The sequence below is a fragment of the Cottoperca gobio genome, chromosome 16, assembly GCF_900634415.1.
Source record: "Cottoperca gobio chromosome 16, fCotGob3.1, whole genome shotgun sequence".
In the NCBI taxonomy this organism is placed as follows: domain Eukaryota; kingdom Metazoa; phylum Chordata; class Actinopteri; order Perciformes; family Bovichtidae; genus Cottoperca; species Cottoperca gobio.
Genome location: NC_041370.1, coordinates 16582516 through 16596363, shown reverse-complemented (window position 1 = coordinate 16596363; position 13848 = coordinate 16582516). Strand labels below are relative to the sequence as shown.

At 38.5% G+C, this 13848-nt stretch overlaps 1 protein-coding gene across 4 annotated transcripts in view; it reads right to left on the bottom strand.

The window, feature by feature from the left end:
* The window catches only part of adcy2a (adenylate cyclase 2a), a 60832-nt gene that overhangs the window by 5965 nt on the left and 41019 nt on the right, over positions 1-13848 (bottom strand). For 2 of the 4 annotated variants that reach the window (XM_029450759.1, XM_029450760.1), the window contains 13 exons: positions 13243-13401; positions 12903-13035; positions 12636-12812; positions 12498-12541; positions 12225-12305; positions 11894-11963; positions 11547-11644; positions 11259-11343; positions 8449-8586; positions 7326-7445; positions 7037-7221; positions 2970-3054; positions 230-388 (listed from right to left, as the gene is read on the bottom strand). In XM_029450759.1, the coding sequence (XP_029306619.1) occupies positions 230-388; positions 2970-3054; positions 7037-7221; positions 7326-7445; positions 8449-8586; positions 11259-11343; positions 11547-11644; positions 11894-11963; positions 12225-12305; positions 12498-12541; positions 12636-12812; positions 12903-13035; positions 13243-13401 (1534 nt within the window). The remainder of the gene's footprint in view (positions 1-229; positions 389-2969; positions 3055-7036; positions 7222-7325; positions 7446-8448; positions 8587-11258; positions 11344-11546; positions 11645-11893; positions 11964-12224; positions 12306-12497; positions 12542-12635; positions 12813-12902; positions 13036-13242; positions 13402-13848) is intronic. The other 2 variants (XM_029450761.1, XM_029450762.1) reach the window with 2 other exon arrangements.

The following is a 13848-nucleotide window of genomic DNA, read 5'->3' as shown; positions in this document are numbered from 1 at the left end:
CTCTTGAATTATAGATGTATTTACTTTAACCATAGATTGTCTTTGAGGCAAACTTCTTTGTCCATGCCTCATCAGAGCTAATGAATGAATGTAATGGATGTTGGCATACAGCCACTGGTACTGCAAGACCTCTGTGAAACCACAATACATCTGTCCTGCAGCAGTTTGTACAAAACCCAATATACATGCACTTTCATATCTATAATGGAAAGAAAACATAACTGCCTACTTCATTTTTCCAGTTGCGTGCCAGGAAATGTTCTGCAACGTGTGCAGGCAGGACATTCTCCAGCAAAACCCGGTTGAGGTTCTCCATCGTTTCAATCTCCTCACACTCCTTCTTGAACTTGTTCTTCCACAGAAAGTCTAACCTACAGTAATATTCATTCTGTTACAAGAGGACACAGAGGTGAAGAGACTGAAGGTACAGCTGTACAGCTTGCTTCCATCAAGTCACAGAGAAAAATTGAAACAACTCAAAGACAGAAAATAAAATAAAAACAACACGCTACAGTTTTGTCTCATTTGCAAAAATAAAAAAACAACCCTTCCATCAAGACAGACAGAAATGTATGCAGCTTTGGTTAGGTCACAACTAAAAGCTATTTAACAAAAAAAACAAAAACATTATTACCAGCACAACATCAACAAGACTTTTTGATGAACATAGTATAAGCCAAGACAGAGCGACATTTTTCAGCACAGGTGAGGAATGACTTTCTCTAGTGAAAATATTTTGGCCATCATTTGTAACATGACATTTAATTTTCTTCCATATTTGGTGAAGCGCTCAGGTGCTCTACGGTGATGACTATCTAAGCCTGTTCCTTAGCAGTACATGGACTGATGTTATAAAGAGGACGCATCAACCAACGAGAAACAGGATTGTAAAATGATAAAGCGAAGAAAGTGATATGATTCGATATTAGAAATGTAATTACTTGTTACAGTTGAAGAGAAAATGGAGGGGGATGATACAAAGACAACGTTTGTATGTATACACAGAGTCATTTGTGTGAAACTGAGCAGATATTAATAAATGGCATCTGTTATTTTTGCTATTCAGACGATTGCTTTGGCACATTTTCATTGAGCTGGGGACGTCAGTACTTTGTCTTCTGCTACTATACTAATTTATCCTCTCAAACTCAATCTGCCTAATATTCATGTCTAGACGTGTGGCTCTATATTAAAATCCGGTAACACTTATTGCAGGAATCCTATCAGCAGATTCTTTCACATTTTGTGAGATAGAAGCCTTAAGCACTCAAAACACAAGTTCCCCAAAGGGAATTCAAAGTGTGTCAACAGATGTGGAACTTAACCAATTTAAATCACACTAAATAATGCATATATCCCATATGTTCAGTGTACTAGTGTGCCAAACCACTGTCCCTGTGATGTTGGCACATTTGAAATGTTCAAATAATTTATTTGTGGGTGTTGCATCAGCTTAGCATTAACACAGGATGCATGTAGTAAGAAAATTGTTGAGTATTTTCTCAATTAAGAACTTAAGAGTTAAGAACAAAGTGATCAGATCAAGTCACTAGTTTGATTTAACTGGAGATTGTTAATCACATTGAACTGGTGGTAATAAAAAGCTTGATGGGAAAAACAAAACGGCAAGATTTAAAAGATTTTCCCTCAACATACTTGACATTACATTTTCTGAGAAAATTAAAGTTAGTGTTTGCTTATCAGATTAGACGGGGTAACTGTGTATCACCATATCTCGATACATATGATCTCATCACGATACGATTCCATTGAAAGACGATATATGATCACATTGAATTATCAGCCCAGCCCTATTAACACCTGTATATCCACGACATGTAGTCAGTATACAGTTCAGTCCACAGGGAAAGAAAACGTGTAGCAGCGATGTTGTTTTTCTTCAGCTACACTGTAGAGCCCTGGGGACCAGATGCATCCCATTTAATGATAAGCTCTGATATAAAACAGAAATATTACTCTGCCAGTCTCTCACTGACCGAGTGGGACTTCATCCTGCAGTCAAGTCTTTTCTAAACCATACAAATAAAGTATGCATTTGCGCACACACAGTCACACAATACATGCACTATATGTACTGTGTTCTCACAATGGGTTTCTTACTGTTACTTTAAATAGTTGATGTTAGCAGCTAAGACCGTACTGTAGCTCCATAGGACAGTAGTGCCCAAGCTTTGGATCGCACCCAAGTACAGTAAGTACCATGCAGAGTAGCATAACCCCGACATAACCGGACTAAGAATCATGCAACTCTCCAGAATGGTTAGTCACTGGCCCCTGCATCTCCTGGCTAGTAAATCTCAAAGTCCCTCTGTGCAACTTCACACTAGCTGATGTAAATCATTGGCCCAGAGTAGCTGAATGGAGGCCAGACAAACTGGTTTTATGATGCCTGTCTTGCACAGTGTGGCACAGCAGCCAAAAAGCTTCTACTTTATTTAGTTTATCAGCTGTGCAGAGAAGCTATTTTTACCCCAAGCTCTGAGGTAATATACAGAGAGTAATAATGGTTTTGTCAGGAATCCAATTCCGTCTGCATTCACATCTAAAGCTAGCCCCAGTGACACAGAAGAAAAATACTTTCCAATGACCTCACTGGCCCGGGTGCATACCCCAGCAGCAGTGCTTCTCCCGCGGCCAGGGCAGTACATTAAACTCATTTATGTTCACATTGTGGGAGATCCCTCAACAACATGACAGTAATGTAAAATATATGCAATAGTGGGAAAATAGCCATTCCAAATTGTGAGAAAATAGGAGCAAAAATGAACACAATTAAAAACCTTTGAAAGGAAAAGCAGGTTATACAACAGCAAATACACAGAGACAAAACTAAAGAGTGCAATGGTGATGTAACAGCAAAGCTGAAAAGTAAATTATTTTAAAGCTGTGAAGGTGAAAATGTGCAGACAGACAATGACACCATTCAAACTATTATAGTCTGGACTTACCTGTCTGGCAAGCACAAGCAGAGTGATGAAGAAGATAAAGAGGGAGATGGAGCCCATAGTCTTCAGGTTCTTGAGAACTCCTGGTCTTGAAGGGCAGAGGAAACAGGAAGAATGTGTTTGTGCGTGGAGAAAGAGAGAGAAGACAAAAAGAAAAGGATAAAGACAGTTAAAGAGGGAAAAGTGACAAAGGATAAAACTAAAAGTGTGGGTGGAAAAGTAAAAGCGAGATGAGAGTAAGAAGATTTAATTAAAAATTCAGATTACAATCAGTAGTCAGTGGCATGTGTCACATGATTAAGCAGACCATTTTATTCCAAGCTGTCACTCGGTTAAGACTGCCACTTCTGCTTTGCTGTGACAAGAGCTTGTTTACTATCTGCATTCAAGTGGCTGAGCCGCCTCGCCGGGGTGCATTCACAAAGAACGCTTCTTAATTAAGAGGCAATAAATTAAGAGATAGTGTTCACCATCTGCGAAGATTCGGCACTATGAATACACTTCAAGCTCTCTTGTTTCCACCATCATCACCCTAAAAGCAGGACACCTGTCCGGGGCAGAATTAGGCAGCAACCAAGCTACTGTGTGTCTATGTATTGTCCTGTGCATGCAAACATACTAATCTGCATACACACAAAGCCCTAAACATACAGTATAAGATCCGAGGTGATGGTAAAAAGAGATCAAAAACGCATCTATTATATAGTTGAAATCTACAATGAAGCATCTTTTTCTTTATAGCAGGGAAGTTTGAAATTACATTCTGAATGTGTGATAAGACTCAAACAGGAATGTTGCATCGTCATTTCTGCAAGCACATTTTGCATATTAATGGCCTCTTACTCTTATCTAGGGCAGGGCTCAGCAGACAACAGATTAAAAAACAGCCTGCAAGTTCTGCTCTTGCCGGGTTCATTATCTAATCAATTCTTTACACAGACCGAGGGGTCATGACTGAGGACAGACAGTTTTCACATGAAGTGAATTTCTAAGATGGAAAGCACACAAACAGGAAGAAAAGCTTCACATGGTTTCTGATGGAAACCCTAAATAGTGACATATAGTTTTACAACAGAATGACCAAAGCGTCAATTCTCCACTTAAAACTATCCCATCTTGTATTACTGCTGACCAAGCCGGTTGAAATGTATTAGCTTAGCAGGAGGGAAAACTCCTTAAAAATCACATGATGTCATTGCTTTGAACAGGAAATTCAATAACCAAAGACAACTTCCTTACTCTAATGGCAATTAGACAAATTAGACTTAAATTGATGGTTCCATGTGATGATGCAACATTTATATACAGACAATTAGTTAATGATTGATGATTGCAAGAAGTTTTGTTTTGGACATTACATCCAAAAGACCTGTATTTGCAAGTAGGGCTTGCAGCAATTAATCAGAAGTTCTCCTGATTTTTCCGTAAGACCACGATGGGTGTCATAATGTCTGAAGACGTATTCCACAATTTGCTGTCTATGGAGCAGCTGCAGGATTTGTCTGTAGGTCATCACTACAGTCTCTTTTGAATTAGTTGTTCCAAGTTCACAAAAACAGTTGAGCTGTGCAATATCACAAAAAAAGCAGTACAATTTCCTTTAGCATGTTATAAATTAAAATAACCAACCAATATTTTGGGAGATATTTCATTTGCTCCTGTCTTACTCGGATGAGATTGTTTGTGTCTCTGTGTATCCAGCACAGAGGTTAGTCTTGTGTTGCTTAAGTACTTAGAGCAGCCTTGCTTTGTGAAAAGTGAAAATATATGCATTCCAAAAACTAAAAAGGTGTCTCATGCACATGTTGTCTATTTAACAGAAAACAGACATTGTGAAAGCACTTACGCTTTAGGGCTGTTTATTAAAGTCTCATCCTGTCACCTGGGATTCCAAGTTTGCACACTGAGGACGTGACTGTCAAGAAGACTCAGGTGATAATGGATGTACTGGTTCATTGACTGTAAAAAGGTCAAATGTCTGTTCACTAAATGCCACGGCTTCATGTAGAGTACATATGTGGATATTTCATGCTAACAACTAGTAACAGTTCTTTTTTTTAAGACCACTGTAATCTGAGTTCAGAAATATACTTATATACAGCTCAGGGCATTTTATAATAATGTGCTGGGTTAATGAGTATTTGTTATAATAGCAGAGGATACTGAGTGCACTATGACTATGGGCTTACAGCAACCATCGTGAGCCAACTGTGAAAGAAACCAAAGTTTCAGCCTCAACATCTTGTTTCATTAAACTCCGTATTTCCATTTAGCTGTTTTCCCAGCAGTCCAGCTCTCCATAGTATATCGTTGTCAAATCAATTGACAAAATATATTTGCCCTATAACTGAAAAATACAGTCTTACAGTCCAACTGTCACTTAGTCAACCTTTTTTTCTTGTCAAAAATAGAGATAAATATAAAAGGTATTTAGGAAAATATCACAAAATGCTCCATCTCTTCTGTGTTCTGTGTTAGATTGACAGCAGCTGGTAGGCTGCCAGAGTGTCTGTGTTAGACTGCAGGGGATTTGAGACAAAGTAAACAGACTTTCGCTGCAGCCGACATGTCATGGGCAGAGCGTGTTGTTAGCAGAGATTTTGAAGTGTAAGGACCGCAGCAGCTACTTTGACATGCTGTTTAATGTGCTGCAGATGACCTGCTAATTAGTTCTCTAGTCTTCAAACTGAGGTCAGCAGTGCACCCCCGCCTAACGTTTGTGTGGTTGCTCATTCAACAAGATAAAGTGCAGGACAAGATGTGTGTTTATGTTTGTAAATTAGATGACAAAGTGACTTTGAACAACAACCCACATTAGCTTCACTGCCAAAGTCTGAGGTTCTTGTGTTGACTCATATGTGACAGGCTACTGTCTGGCTCAGTGTGACCGTCTGCTCTGCTGATGATAGAACGCTAAAGTTAATGGTTTATTCAACATTTTGATTGGCTGTATCAACATAAGGTTTCCATCTACGTAGACAAAAACGGGAGTAGAATTATGTCAAACTAATGCAAAACATACATTTCTCCCTCTTGGTTTCTGATTTGTTTTTCTCAAAGGAGAACACAGAATAGGGGATTAACAGAGCAGATATGCAGGCTTTTGCTGTAGCAGAAAAGAATATGCAGTTTAATTTCAGTTGGACTTTAAAACAACAATGAGGGTTGTTGACTGTATATTTTAATTAATTTTGAAAGACTACTGTGGTTTCTCTATTGTTAAATCTAAATCACCATGAAGACTTAGTGACTTGGGACTCGCACACTTCAATGGGGCACATCCCTGAGATCACAAGACCTGACTTCAATCTTTTAACTCACTTATTTCAGCTAAACAAACCTTATTATCATCCAGTGCAGACTCTGACTTGACATTTATATGACCTTATACACAATAAATTCTCTCACGTTCCTCCAAAGCTGTAGAAAAAAACACTGACTTGATGCAACGTGATTGGACCTCACTGCAGAGAGAGTTCAGACTAGTTGCATTTATGCTCTAATGAATAGTCTGCTTTTTGGTTTAATCACTGTAATTAAGGTGTTGCTAGATATTGTTATGATTTGATGTTATTAAAAACATTGCCGCAAATCTCTGCTATCATGGGGTAGATAGTAATTACGAATACTATTCGTGATTTGAAATGTTACTTGTGTTTATCTCTTTTCATGTTGGTTAATGTGCCAAAAGCCATTACCTGAACATAAGCATCTACATATAGATATATATCTTCAACTTACTGTGCTGTAGCATAACACCTACACTACACTGACCAGTGTAAATCTACAGGAAAAGCTTGAATACAGAAGTATACAGAATATTGGCATTGAGAAAAGCCAATGGTTCTATCTCTAACGGTCGACTAACTTAAAGAAGACTTTGAGGTAAACCTTTCTCTCCTTTTCCTTCATATCATGGTTTTCCATTTACTCAGAATCCCACAGGATGAAGAGCAGATAGAATCAACTTTTCTTCCCTTTCTATGCTCAACTCTCTCTCGTCACTGACCTTGACGCTACTGTTTGACGCTCTTTCGAACAATATCCTTCTGTCACTGTGTGTCACCTACCTGTCTAAGCTTTCCGTCTTGTACAGAAATCTGCTATATTCATCCAGTAGAGGGGCATGTGTTTGTAGAATAATGACGTTGTAAACCACCACAGCTGTCAACATGATAATCATCTTCAGCTCGTAGTTTATCCTCAGGAACACAGAGCAAGAGATGAGCCCCAGTATGCAACTGTAAATTAAATACTAGACAGACAGAAAGAGAGACAGACAGATTGGTTGATTTATTCACGTTAACTAAGGTAATAATGAATTTATAGAGAAAATTGATAAAGACACATTTCACTTACAGGAAGGTAGAAATTGTTTTTGTCTGTGGAGGCGATAAGTTGTTCATTTGGGTAAAACAATGTTTCATTGGATGAATTGGATGCAGGAACATGAGGCAACACATTGTCTTCCAAAAAGAACTAGAAAAAGAAGGGTGACAGAAATTACAAACGACATGCAAATTACAAACAAACAGTGACTGCTTGCCTTACTTGCAGGAGGAAAATAAAGTATTGTTAGATAAGAGGCCAACAATAGTGACAATCATTCAATAATGTCCTTTAGAGTGAACCTGCAGGATAAAATGAGGATTGGCGGCCCCACTGAGCAAAGCCAAGTTAATTTGGCTCATCCGCCCGAAGCGACATCAGGTGCAAAACAAGATTATAATCTCTGGAATCGATTTGTGAGAAGGTCTAGACCAGGATCCTCACACCATGCTTTATCACGCAACTTCCCCACAACCCTCAAGCTACTATTTCACCTTTATTCAAACCTCTTTTTTTTTTTTTTTTTTACAAAACTAAACCTCAATCAGATAAATCTGAAAATTGATGGAGTAAAATGATAACATTCTTATATACAATATTCTCTTATCACTACATGAAGATGGTGTAGCCACTATTATGCAGAGAAACCATAATGTTTATTTTTGGGACGTCTTTGCACAAGAAAACAATGCAAAGACGACATTATTCAGCTACGTTGAGGCGTAATAAGCAAAAGAAATGGAAAGCAAAGAGATAAATACTACATTCAAATGCTGGTGCATCCAGAGCCCCTAACCATGATGACTGAGACATATTTACTGCTGTGGCGTCACATTATTTTTTACTCTTGCAAGAAATAAAGATTTGAGATGCTTTTGTACACTCAGTAAGACATCAGTATTAATTCAAGTTTTTTTTATGAAAATTAATATTATTTTGCTAAATACATCCCTGGTTCTTTTAATTTTTTTACATCATTAAAGGCCAATTTATTATTTGTATTTGTGACAACATGTTGCATTCCATTACCTTCTAAATACACTGCAGTTACTAATAGGGGGCTGTCATCTGAAGGGTTGTGATACTTCGTTCCTGGTGAAGCTTAATTGGTGTAACCGCTCCCTTACTGCAGTACCTGCATACAAAATCTTACCATGTTGAAGACGGCCATTATGAGTATCAGAGCTGTTGTTGTCATGGTGAGAGTGATGCGGGGCCATGGCTTGTTGGCAATAATGACTGATGACCTCAGCAGCCACATCCAAGAAGTGGAGGAGCTTTTACTGCAGTGCTGCAGGGACACGTACAAACAACAGCACAGAAATACAGGAAGGCATGAGTCCAAGTACAAAAGAGGACTTAGGAGCTGAGCTATTAAAAGGTCGCGGACACATTCAAACACAAGCAGAAGAAGCACCAAGCAGCACAAGCAAAGGTGAAGTAATTAAAATAAGCAGACATGTGCAATAACAAATTAATTATTTATGTTGAGTAAGAAAAATGACTGTGAAATAAATTAAATGAAACAATGCATAACAAGTTCACACACAGAAGCCTCTGTTACTGATTAACTCCTAGTTGCTGTGCAAATGGACAAGTTCAAGAGGCAGATATTTATGAAAAGAAAGATCCTATCAACATAATGGTGCAATATAATTCAAATAACATGCAATAACAACGCTTTAAAAGGACCACTATAAGTGATTCCATCATGATGTAATCACACCGTATAGCTTCCAACAAATCATTCAGTTTCACTGCAACAACAATGTTATTTTTATTTATGTATGAACCAAAGCAATGTTCACAGGTTTGATAACTAGCTTCCACCCCCTGCTTCACTCATCAAATCATTGTAATTGAGGGCAAAGTTTGTACGTGTTTAAAAGCAGTACACACTGTGCCATCATGCTTTTCATTTTAACACAGCAATATTACCTGAAAGGCAACTCAATATACAGCATTATGATTAGTTGATATACTGTTTATTACTGGGGGTTTCATTGATGAAACAATGAAATCTTTCCATGCTTCAGCAAATGCAGGCTGGGCCTGTTACAGTCAATTACTTTTGCTCTTCCCAGCACTGCCTTTAGCTGAACGTGTTTCATTGTAAGAGAATGACAGTGAAAGCCCAAATCATTTGCTTGGTCATCTCAGAGCAAATATCTGAGCATCACTGGGGCTGAGTGGATGTGACATTTGAATAGCTCGGGGATGTAAATTACAATACAATAAAGTAGGGATGGCAGAGTGTTTTATGCACCAGCAGGATTACCAGGAAAGTAGAGCTAGTGGGGGACGTTCTGTTTTGCAAACAAGGCATTTGCATGCAATTTTAAAACATGTGAATTAGAATTAAGACAAAGTAAAATAATCTGCAAAGATTGATTTAGATGTAATATTTCCAGTAGCGCAGTCACAGAAGCAGCACAAAGTGCAAGTTAGTGTGTCAAATAGGCATGTTTGACCTTCGTAAAGCACCCATCCTCATTCCCTCAACAGTGAATGTATGCAAACACCTTCAATGTGATTGGGAATGGAAACACGAGGTACACATATAGCATGCTGCTGCTGTTTTTCTGCCACTGTGAAAATTCAACAGATTTTTCAAATCTATCCAAAAATCATATTAGGAGAGGAATACATGTATGAATAAGTACTATTTGGATTTAGAATCTCACCATCTTCAGCCTATAATTATCAGGACCACACGCTTTTGAAATAATGCAGTGCTCAGTGATGATTTTGATAGAAAAACTCAAATGTTAACTGAAATATTTGATATGTTACATGGATAGCTAGCTTGTCTTAGAACGCTGTACTGGAGATATATAAATCATTGTGTTAATGATCTCTTCTTGTTACATGATGCTGGGGCAAAGGAACTGAATGTGCGCTTGAAACTGAAAGGCTGCAACACTGTGTCAAGGAAGAAACATGCATATTGATTATGGAGTCTAATGTTGCTATTCACAAAGGATCCATGACCTACAGGCTGATTGAGCTTTATTACAAAAGATCCCTAGAATGAGCTGGAGTGGGTGTCTGCATATTCAACAGTAGCAGACAATGACATGACATGAACTGAAGCAAAGACTCAGCTATGCCATTAAAGTTGACAAAAGACAGCAGGAGGCTTCTCCACATTCGCAATCAAGTGTTGTTTTTTAGCCTTGGGCAACATCCATGGGGAGCACAGTTCAAAGACAAGCAGCAGATTCACACTTGCAAAGATCTAAAGATCTGACATTGGGTGCAATGGACTGTACAGGCCTGTGGCTTGTGGAATGTTATAGCACCTTTATTGTTTTAAAAGTAACATCTTCTTTTATCCTCATTCTCTTTCCTTTTTGTGGTCTTTTATTCACTTTTTTAATTTTCTACTAGACAGTGAAAGAGCTGAAGCAGCGTTTAAAAGCCCTGAACTATCTTCCAGTGCAAGAGCATATGCTGTAAACCCCAGAATCACAAGATCCAGTTTAGACTGGTGTGTTTGCTATGTGGTGAAACAAATGACTCCACTACAAAGATGAAGATTAAAAACTGTAGTATGACATTTCAGTATTTGATCTATGCATGTGTATGTTGCCCAGAAATAAAAGGATGATTGTCTACTGAAGCAGGCACCACTGGTGGTGTGCACAGGCTCTCTAAGGGGCAGAGGGGATGAAGAGCACCTGTTTCATGCATAGGGTCAGGATTAATCTTTGTCTGAAGTTTACACCAGAGTGGCACTTAGGCCAACAACAAGGGCACTTAATGGACCGCTAAGCTGACCAGAGGGGCACTTGGAGCACTCATGTGCCTTTGGTATGTCATTAGGACAAACATTAAGCACAGAAGTGTACTGTTAGAGAGCGGTCATATCCTGCTTAAATTCAGGTTTTAATGCCGCTTAAACAACACTAAAAAAAGGGCACTACTATAACAATGATGTTTGCAGTAAATATATTTACTCACCAGGAAGTGTCCAATAAAACATATGAAGAGGATCAAGGAAAGTATAAGAAAAGCCATTCCAAAGGATATCCCCAAGACAGTTGTCCTAAAGAAAATACAACATGTCATTATATTCACCAAGTTTAGTTCACTGAAAGTTTATTGTCATTGTTCAAAATGTAATTAGTACTGGCATTAGCTCAAAATCATTTATCAAGGCACAGAAATGTAAGCAAAGTGTAAGTGAGAATAAATATACAGGAACAGAGATTTTAATCCTGTAATACTTTGAAATACACAATTCCTTACTTTGGAAGGACGAGAATCTGCACAATAAAAATGCAGAAAAATATCAAACAGGCGCAGGTCACATAGTATTTGAAGGCCGGCAAGGTTGTTGCTCTGTACTATAAAGATAAAAAAGAAGGACAAGTTTCAACAAAAAGCTTTTAAAGCTGATAAAGCTACTTCAAAAGCTTCTCAGCTGTGCACTCAAACACCACAAGCCTTCCTGCAATGTGCGAGATTTCAGGATAAACTCAATTTAGGCAAAGGAACAAGTGGTAACAATATGTTCTGTAATTCTCTTTGAAACTACTACTCTGATATTTCCACTGAGGGCTGAATGATGCCAATTTACTTGTACTGCCTCTTACCTCCTTCTCCAAAGATTTGTTGTGAAAGAATAACGATATTCTTTGGATGTCCTCGGACTTGAGCCACTGTCTGGAAACATACAGACATACAGTAGTTATAGATCAGATACAAGGAGAATACAGGCCCTTTGAAGAGGTGTATGAATATAGGGATTTGTAGAAGCATGTATTCAATGCAATGTACAATACATTAAGTCACAGTTGTTATGTTTCATCCGTTGCAGTTATAGAACTTTGCATATACTTTACTTTTTGTTGCACAATCATATTAAAATGATCGATATATATATATATATATATATATTAAAAAGCTTTTTAAATGACCCCTTACTTTTGCGAATTTATCCCATCAAAGGTCCTGATCATCCTCTCGTTAAGTTCCTCCTCAAATCGTTTCTTCTGAGACTTTGTTCTTTAATGGGTAACGAGAAAAAAAAAGAGACTGAATATCTTTTGAGTTCACTTAATATTAGTCACACACATCAAAGCCTCTAGCAGAAGTCTAATCTATTTAAACATCTTGTCGTCCGTCTCTGTAATATTAAGGGATGAGGATAATCCCGCCAAAGAAAACTGTGCTGGAGCTGTAAAATGAGCAGCTTGCCTTTCTGATCTCCTCTGAAAGTGATACTGGCCCATCGGCACATCCTAGACAAAACAAGAGGAGAGAGATGTGTTACAAGCCACAGCTGAACTTCCCCAGCAATTAAATCACAACATATGTGGAGCAAAAATTACACACAGCAGTGTTGACCTTCCCATTCTCATTAGTCATGCTGTCTCTGTGGTGCAGGTTGGCAAAGGGCTTGGCCGCTCCCCAGGACTCCAGGTAGCGGGTCATCCTGACGGAGGCTCTCATCTTTGCTCCGTCTACAGTGTGTCTGGGACGGTACTGATGCTGTGGGCTCTGACGCTCCACCTGGACAAACATGGAAATAGTGTCATTTAATTGCATTTTATTCAATGTCCGATATTTGTTTCACTGAATGTGATGGATGTGCTATGGTACCTTTGGGTTGATGACCAGAAAAGTGATGACTCCATGCTCCTTCAGGTAGGGGTCTCTTTCTTGCCCATCCCCATCTTCCACCTTATATGCATCATTTAGGTGCTCCAGTGTCACCGAGGTGATGTGGACTCTCCTGGCAATGAACAGATCTTTTAGACGATGGCTTTTCATGAATATTAAGAATGGATCTAAGTATTCTGCTGGTATCTTTTAGTAAGGAAAGACATTAACCAACCAAACACAACTGATGCAGAAAAAGTGTGATAAAGTAAAGGCATCTCAATAGTATGCAATGTTACCTTATTGAAATGGGATTCTGTCTTACTTTCAGTTCACTCACCCTGGTACACCTCCTGCTTCCATATGATTGGCCAGCGTGACATCATGTGACCAAACATCGTATTGCCATTTCTGAAGTCCAATCACACCACACAGGACATTCCCAGAATGCACGCCAACACGCATGTTGATGTCAACCCCAGTGGCATCTCGCACTTTCCTGTCATGCAACAAAAACAAAGTCTTATTAATGTGGAGTAACAGATCATCACTTATACCATGTACCTTGTTAGAATGATAGGAAACACCTCTCTCTGTGACCTTTATGGTGCTAATTTTCCGCAATTAAACTGTTATTTGAAGTCTTTCTCTCTCCATTAATTCTGTCGCAGTCCACTCTTTGTCTGAGACTGATGCCTAGAGGTTAGATAGGACACCACACTTACCAACACACATTGTGCAGCAATCAAGAAAAAAGTCTCTACATCTGAGCTAATGCTTAGTTAACAGACACAGACACAGATTATCTGTACTGTAAAAGGGATTTCATTTCTGCATTCAGTTTTCATATGGTTGGAGTATGATGAATGCTGCTCTGCATGTTTCTTCATCATTTATTTACAATCCATTTAAATTCTGGTCAGACATTTTAACATATTTTAACATC